General features: G+C 33.7%; 3 protein-coding genes and 2 long non-coding RNA genes across 5 annotated transcripts; 2 read left to right on the forward strand and 3 right to left on the reverse strand.

The window, feature by feature from the left end:
* Positions 1 to 217: 217 nt before the first annotated feature.
* On the reverse strand, positions 218 to 787 carry RTFL16 (ROTUNDIFOLIA like 16). Its single transcript, NM_180300.1, has one exon. It carries the CDS (start codon positions 708 to 710, stop codon positions 588 to 590), a length of 123 nt encoding a protein of 40 aa, NP_850631.2. The 5' UTR covers positions 711 to 787; the 3' UTR covers positions 218 to 587.
* A 2,972-nt stretch (positions 788 to 3,759) lies between these two features.
* Positions 3,760 to 4,279, reverse strand: AT3G04935. Its single transcript, NR_141136.1, has one exon. It is a non-coding gene; the product is annotated as an other RNA (long non-coding RNA).
* Positions 3,791 to 4,208, forward strand: AT3G04955. The gene has a single exon (NR_141137.1). It is a non-coding gene; the product is annotated as an other RNA (long non-coding RNA).
* Positions 4,280 to 5,031: 752 nt separating the features above from the next.
* Positions 5,032 to 5,268, reverse strand: AT3G25719 (uncharacterized protein; the record flags this gene model as incomplete). The annotated part of the gene is made up of 1 exon (NM_001125229.2): positions 5,032 to 5,268. The coding sequence occupies exon 1, from the start codon at positions 5,182 to 5,184 to the stop codon at positions 5,032 to 5,034; it is 153 nt and encodes a 50-aa protein (NP_001118701.1). The 5' UTR covers positions 5,185 to 5,268.
* An 81-nt stretch (positions 5,269 to 5,349) lies between these two features.
* On the forward strand, positions 5,350 to 6,521 carry AT3G25720 (RNA-directed DNA polymerase (reverse transcriptase)-related family protein; the record flags this gene model as incomplete). Its single annotated transcript, NM_113471.1, has 2 exons — positions 5,350 to 5,401; positions 5,725 to 6,521. The coding sequence occupies 2 exons, from the start codon at positions 5,350 to 5,352 to the stop codon at positions 6,519 to 6,521; spliced, it is 849 nt and encodes a 282-aa protein (NP_189200.1).
* Between the last annotated feature and the right edge of the window lie 797 nt (positions 6,522 to 7,318).

Here is a 7,318-nt window from a genome sequence, read left to right on the forward strand (position 1 = left end):
ATGTATAATTGTATAAAGTTGGTTGAAACTTTAAGTATTTAACACTAGTTATTGTGTATACTGACTTCTTCTTTTTTTTTTGGCAAAGTTACTGACTTCTTAAGATGTAAAAAACTTTGCAAGTTTTTAGTCGATTTGTTAGATATGTTACCATTTTCTTATATCTTTCAACAAATAATATAAATGCGATGTCACATATTAGCTAGAAAACAAAATTTCAAATAAAGCCAATACTAATCACAAGAACTGATCTTGGTTAGATTATGTGTGAGATATATAGTTGAATTTACACAGAGAATTCTATGGAACTTATAAGGCAAAAGCCATTACAAAATTCATCCCAAACTTTTATTCGTATATTTACATATATATCCTCCAAAAACTAAACATATATCCATATCGAAAGTGTTCAACTTCCATCCTCCTACGATTGTCTATCTTCTTGCAAAACTCAAACCAGTTTCCTCTTTCATATCCTCTTGCAAGCAAAACCCAAGCCGGTTTCCTCCTTCGTATCTTCTTGCAAGTTGCAATCATCGCTTTGATCCGGTTAAGCATCAAAGTATCAACACTTGAATCAACCAAGATCAATCTTGCCAACATAGGAGCATAACAACACATCGTTTGATGATGTAAAGCTTAGCTCTTTGCTCTCTAAGAACACCACCAAGTCCTCTGCTGCTCGATACTCTTCTCTTCAAAACTCCCATCTTCGATATAGAGATTTTCTTTTAGGGTTTTTCTTTGATTGTTTTGAGTTTTAGTTGCGAAGTAGATAAGAGAAAGTGATTAATTGAGGTGAACAAAGAAATGTCTTTTATAGAAGAAGAAGAAGAGAGTTGTGTAGTAGGGACAAGAAGTCGAAGTCGCGCGTGGAAATGCACCCCAACCCACCCGACACTGTCTCTCACCATCCACTTGTGTTAAATGTCACATATCATTTTCAATGTTTTGAGATAGACGATTATAATTGGGTGGTGTGTATTCGTGTTACCGTCATATATGTTAGGATTTGAATTGCGAAACTGATTTATAAAACAAAATTGAAACATAAGTAAAAACTAGTTATGGTGATTCACTTTTAAATGTGAGAATTACATAAAGTTTTCGAAGTTCACATTTTTTTTTTCATTTTTCAGTGTATAACAAACGAATTGGGCTTCAAGAGTAAATAAATGAAAAGTTTAAGACAAACAAATCTACATGTTAATCAACAAGAAATCTATCATTCACACGGCCTCACCTTATCACCAAAACATTATGCTCCACAACTCATAAATATTATTAGGAGAAATCCGGTAAAAATGCACGTGTGATTTGTGAAATAAAAATCTCCAGGTTCAAGATATCAAAGTTCTTATTCGCTGTCCACAAAAAGACAATATAATGAATTATTGTACGGTTATATAAATATTTTTTCAATGTTTGTGTTCCTATATATTGCTATTTTCTGTAGAGGATATGTAAATATTACATAGTTAAGGATTATGTTGTAGTTACTTTTAGCCTAATCTCCTTCTTGTAGCACACTATAAATACTTGTAATCCTCTCTCAATAATATTAAGCTTCCTATTCTACATGGCATCAGAGCTTTGAAGGCAATGAACACGGCCTCTTTGCTACAAGAAGGAGATTAGGTTGAAAGTAATTACAACATAATCTTTAACTATCTAATATTTACATATTCAATCTTTCATTTTCCATGTTTTGATGAATCTACAGTTTTTGGTGCATGAAAAAAATCAAATTATTGTATGATGATTTTTCTGGAATTATATTGCCCCAAAAAAATATTTCTTAAATGTTAGTTTTTATGCAGTATTGTGAATCAGAATGAATACTTATCTACGTTTTGTTTGAACATGAATCTGATGAATGCGAAATATCTATAAGCCAATCGTTTTCATTTTTATATGGTCACAAACCGTGAACATACATGCCCTCTTTGTTCCCTCTTTTATTTCCCACCAAATATCTTTGAGACCTATAATTAATTATAATAGATTGCAAGAATACAAAATTTTAAAGCTCTTAAATTAACATATCATATTTAATTATTTATTCGATTTCAGATCATGAATCAAAACATAGTTGAATTATAAACAAAAACATTAGTATTCAACTAAAACTGTGATTATTTGTACATCTTCCAATATATAATTTTATATAATGTAAGAATATGTATTTTCGATTATTTTGAAAATATAGATTCAATAGATTCAAAATTTTGGTACCATTAATATGAAATAATTGAGCCTTTCATTTAAGGATATAGTTTATGAACAATAATTTGTTTGTGTGTTGGATCCACGTCAGTACAGTTAGACCTTCCATTTGAGTTCAAAACATATGGTGCATTGACGACGTGGCAATGATGGTTTTGTAAGATGACATAGTTCGTAGATACTAACTAAAGCAAAAAGTGGATGTATTATTAATTGTAACTGTGTTTTTTCTTCCGTATTTGGATTCTAAACATTTTTCACATTATCTCTTTGTTGTGAGTGTTTATACTTTTAGACCAAATTAGTATAATAGTTTTATATGAAGTTCAATATACATTTGAAAGCCGTTTAAGCAAGTTTTTTCATTTATTGATATTTTCACCACCTTCATAGGACTTGTTGACAAGCAAGTTCGCGTCTGCTATTTTCAACACTTTCTCTGAATTTATGGAGTCCCGGACGGAAACATTTATATATAAAAAAAAAGTTTCATATAAGTTTAGTTGTATTAACTCTTGTGTGTTTGTTTGTTACATGGTGCTTTAAACGGGCTTTGTTTCGTACTTTGTAGACAAGAGTTTTCAGTTTGCTTCACTCCTTATGGCCTCTAATTCTGAAGCATTTGCATTGGTTGCCACATCTATGATCTATCTATTGGTTTGTCATCTAAAAATCGAAATGACAAAATGTGGCAAATAATTGCGTCTGGCAGATTGTTGAACACAGCCATGTTTCTCAAAGAATTCAAATCCAGTAACACATCTGGGCCTTGCTTTTTCCAGCCCATGAGTTGCTTAAATTTGGAAATTATCGTGGGGCGTAAAATAATACCGTGACAAGTTTAGATTGGTTTAAACTTTAAACATAGCAAAATATGGCCTACGTTGATGGTCTAAGAAGGGTTGTAATTCTTATTTCATCTAGTAACGGATTGATTACAAATAAAATGTTTATAGCTTTATATGTTTGCTATTCATCACAATAATCACTTCACATCACTTATTAACGTTTCAATTTTCTCTAAATTAAAACTCACTCCCTTTAGCATTTGCGGTAGTATTTAATGGTAGATTTCATATGACCAAAAAAAAGAGAGTAACATTAAAACTGCAAAAAGCACTTCACAGTTTTGGACTTTTTAGATATAAAGTAAAATTTGGCCCACTAACTGACATAGCTTAGCCCATTTAGTCAGTCTAAATTTTTTTGTAGCTTACAAATTCTTATATGATGATGCTGGCTTGAAAATATCTTATGGTGATTATGACTTGTATGATGATTATGGCTTGAAAATAACTGACAAACTGTAATTTTTTATGTACATAATATACACACACAAAATATACATGTATAAGATATACTGGTATGTGTGTTTATATGGAATTTTGTTGAGTGTATATCAGTTCAACGTAGGTGCCAAAATAATTATTATGGCTGATTAATTAATGTTACGAATTTCAGAGATCAGAGAAGAACTTTTGCCATTAGTCGTATTTAATACATCAAGAAATTGTAATCTCCCTAATACTCAGTACAATAACTGAAAAAAATTTCAGCTATTTTTATATTGTTATCTTGTGTTCATTTTTTTCTTTATATCTACAAATTTCTTCCCCACATCTACAAAAACAGTTTTCAAACCAGCAGGACCAACTTCTTCATCTACATTCACATCATCCACAGCAGCATAAGCTTCAGCCACAGACTCATCAATTTTCTTCTTCACAAGCTCAGTTTCAGCGACAGACTAAGCAACTTCCTTCTTCACAAGCTCAGTTTCAGCGACAGACTCAGCAACTTCCTTCTTCACAAGTTCAGTTTCAACGACATACTCAGCAACTTTTTTCTTCACAGGCTCAGTTTCAGCACAGACTTAGACACTTTTAGAACAATATTCTGAAATTTTGGCACAAAGTTTACAGATGTGAACTTGGTAACAATTCTTCTTCCAGACAATGTTGGTTTCATGAATCCGGAGCAAGAAAGAGGTAAACCAAAAGAAGCCATAATGAAACGAAGAAGCAGTAGCAAGAGTAGAAAAGAAGCAGTAGCAAGAGTAGAGAAGAAGATAAAATGATGAATGAGATATATAGTGGTGAACATTATATCTCTATCTCTACGAGAAACACATATAGATATCAAAACTGTATCTATATTCTCTAAGCTACGAAAAGAATTACCTGCAAATTAGAGAAAATCTCGATCAGTCAACGGTTCTGTTGTGTTCAATATATATTTTTTTTTTTGATGTATACTAGATATTGACTGGTAACATGAGAACTAAGAAGATGAATTTTTTTTAGGGATATAACAGGCAATGAGTGCTAAGAATCGATATGTTTTATGTTTAGTCGAGACTTAAGTTTGAAAAATACAGTAAGAATAAAACTATGGTATTTTAGAAAAGACGAATATTCTAAATTACTTGAAACTAGGTGGAATTGAATCTTTCAGAATCTAGTTTTTGTGGGTAAACAAATCTAAGTCAATTCTTAATTTTTATTTAAGATCTACTTTTTGTTTTTTAGTATATAAAGGAATTTGTGATTTAGGTCGGGATATGAGCCTTTGAGAGGCGATTTTTAGGTCCAGCCGCCCAAAATTTTTTCTTCTCTTAACTTTGTTGTTCCCTCTCCGATTTACCGGTACCCTTGGCCGGAGTCGTGAGATGTTGTTTCCGATTGTCTTTTCTCTTTTTTTTTTCTTTGGTTCGAGCCTTCTCTAGCTTCTCTTATGGCGGATCTAAAGACGAGATCTAGATGGTTGTGCTTCGATAGGGTTGTTTCCGTTTCTCGGTGACGAGATCTAGATGGTTGTGCTTCGATAGGGTTGTTTCCGTTTCTCGGTGACGAGATCTAGATGGTTGTGCTCAAGCTGAATCTCAAGGTTTTCCTCCTTGTTCCTAGCCTGTATCATTATCTTCATCTGCTTTAGTGTGGCCTGGCTCAAGTGGTTCATGTTTCCTTGGTCATGTTTAGTGCATTGGTCGTAGACTTCTCTTAGTGAGCTATTTTTAAAGGTTGTATCTTTGTTGTTTGTTGCTTCCCTGTATTTTAGGGCTATGTCTCCGTTGTTTGAGCTATGTTTCTCCTTTGTTTGGGCTATATCACCCTTGTTTGGACTATGTCTCCTTTTTGGGTTTGTGACTACGATACTATCCCGTTTTTGATAGCGGGTTTTAGTATCCGTCTTTGTATGAACTTGAATGAAATAAAATGAGACTATTGTGACAAAAAAAAAAAGTATATAAAAAAGATCGCGAGTTTGTTTGTTTGCATAGGTTAATGAGCTTATTACGACATTAGAAAGAATAGTAGTTTTTTTTTTTGTCAAACAGAAAGAATAGTAGTTTATACATAATAACACTATATATGTAGCTCTGTAACATAGATTAGTCTGGTTTTGTTTCGCGCGATATTGTAGTAGAATTGTAAACACTACGTTTTGGGTCTGGTGGCATTGAAAATCACAACAAGGCTAAGGTCGCGTGGTCAACAGTCTGCTTACCAAAAGCTGAGGGAGGGCTAGGTCTCAGGTGGTTTTCAGAATGGAATACAACCCTCAATCTGAAGCTTGTTTGGCGGTTATTCTCCGGAGGAGGATCTTTATGGGTGGATTGGCATAGGTATCACCATCTTCAGGGTCTTGGGGATGCCTCTGTTTCTAAATTCTGGACCTCTCAAGAATTGGTCTCTGATTCCTGGAATTGGAAATGTCTCTTGCGGCTGAGACCTTTAGCAGAGCGTTTCCTTCGATGTAACATAGGCAATGGCCTTACTGCTAGGTTCTGGACAGACAATTGGACGCCATTTGGCCCCTTACTTATTCACATTGGTGCTGCACGTCCTAATAGGTTGAGGATTCCTATTGAAGCTTCTGTTGCAGACGCTACTCAGGGCATTAGTTGGGGTCTTCCTGTCTCGCCTCTTTGTTGCTTGTGTTCTTGTGCACCCGAGACCAGGGATCACTTACTGTTGGGTTGCAGTTTCAGCAAAGCCCTCTGGAGTTCGGTTCAGTCCAGACTTAGGTTGCACTCACTTATTTTTCTGAATTGGGCTGAACTTCTTTTATGGATTCGTCGTTCTAGCACTTCTGCTCCCTCCACACTGAGGAAGCTTGTTGCTCATTCCGTCGTCTACGCAACTTGGAAGCAGAGAAATAACATGCTACATAACTCGCATCACTTGGATCCTGCTTCAGTCTTCAAGATCATCGATAGGAAAATCATTAACTCCATCAACGCAAGAAGACACAAAAAGAAGTTCCGTAATCTTATGAGTTTTTGGCTCATATAATGTTTCTTTCTGAAGATTGTTTACTTCTTTGTTTTTTATCTTAATTTTTGCCAAAGAACTAATTATTTAGGAGTTCTCATTGTAATTCCTAACTCTTTTATTTTATATAATATTTACCGACTTAGCAAAAAAAAAAAACACTACGTTTTGAGCTAAAAGAAAGTCAATGGCGTAACACACAGTGTCTTAAACATGTCGGTCCATGTGTACCGTGTTACGTACATAATATTCATATACATTTGGTAAATATGTATGTCCATAATATATATAAAGCTCGTTGACTTTGGTTGACCTTGAACTTTAACTTTATTATGTGGTGACGCCACTGCGTTCGTCATTATTGATCGATTAGAACATAAATAACTAAAAGAAAAGCTACATGTTAGTGGGAGTACAGGTTTTTGATAAGCTCGTTTGCAACAGAAAAACTTCCCTAAAGAAATATCTAAAATAAACTAATAATATGCAAATTGCTAAGTTAATCAAATTCCAACATATCAGAAAGAAAGAGTTTGCTAAGTTATAGTAATACTAATAGCTCTAGTTGGCTGTATTTCGTTCATGGGTGTGTCATGTCGGCAACGTGAATCTACTTATTACTATAGTTAAATACAGTATTAATTAAATTTTTGTTTATATAGTATATTATTCATTTCCAAATCTTATTCCAGGGAAATTAGATCTTTTAACCGTGATACATATTTTGCTAACAAAACAATCATATAAGTTTAGTGGTTAATATACACTAAACTTGATTTAAAACATGACGACATATACGGAAAAATAGGTTAAAGAAA

Source organism: Arabidopsis thaliana, chromosome 3 (assembly GCF_000001735.4).
Source record: "Arabidopsis thaliana chromosome 3, partial sequence".
Taxonomy (NCBI): domain Eukaryota; kingdom Viridiplantae; phylum Streptophyta; class Magnoliopsida; order Brassicales; family Brassicaceae; genus Arabidopsis; species Arabidopsis thaliana.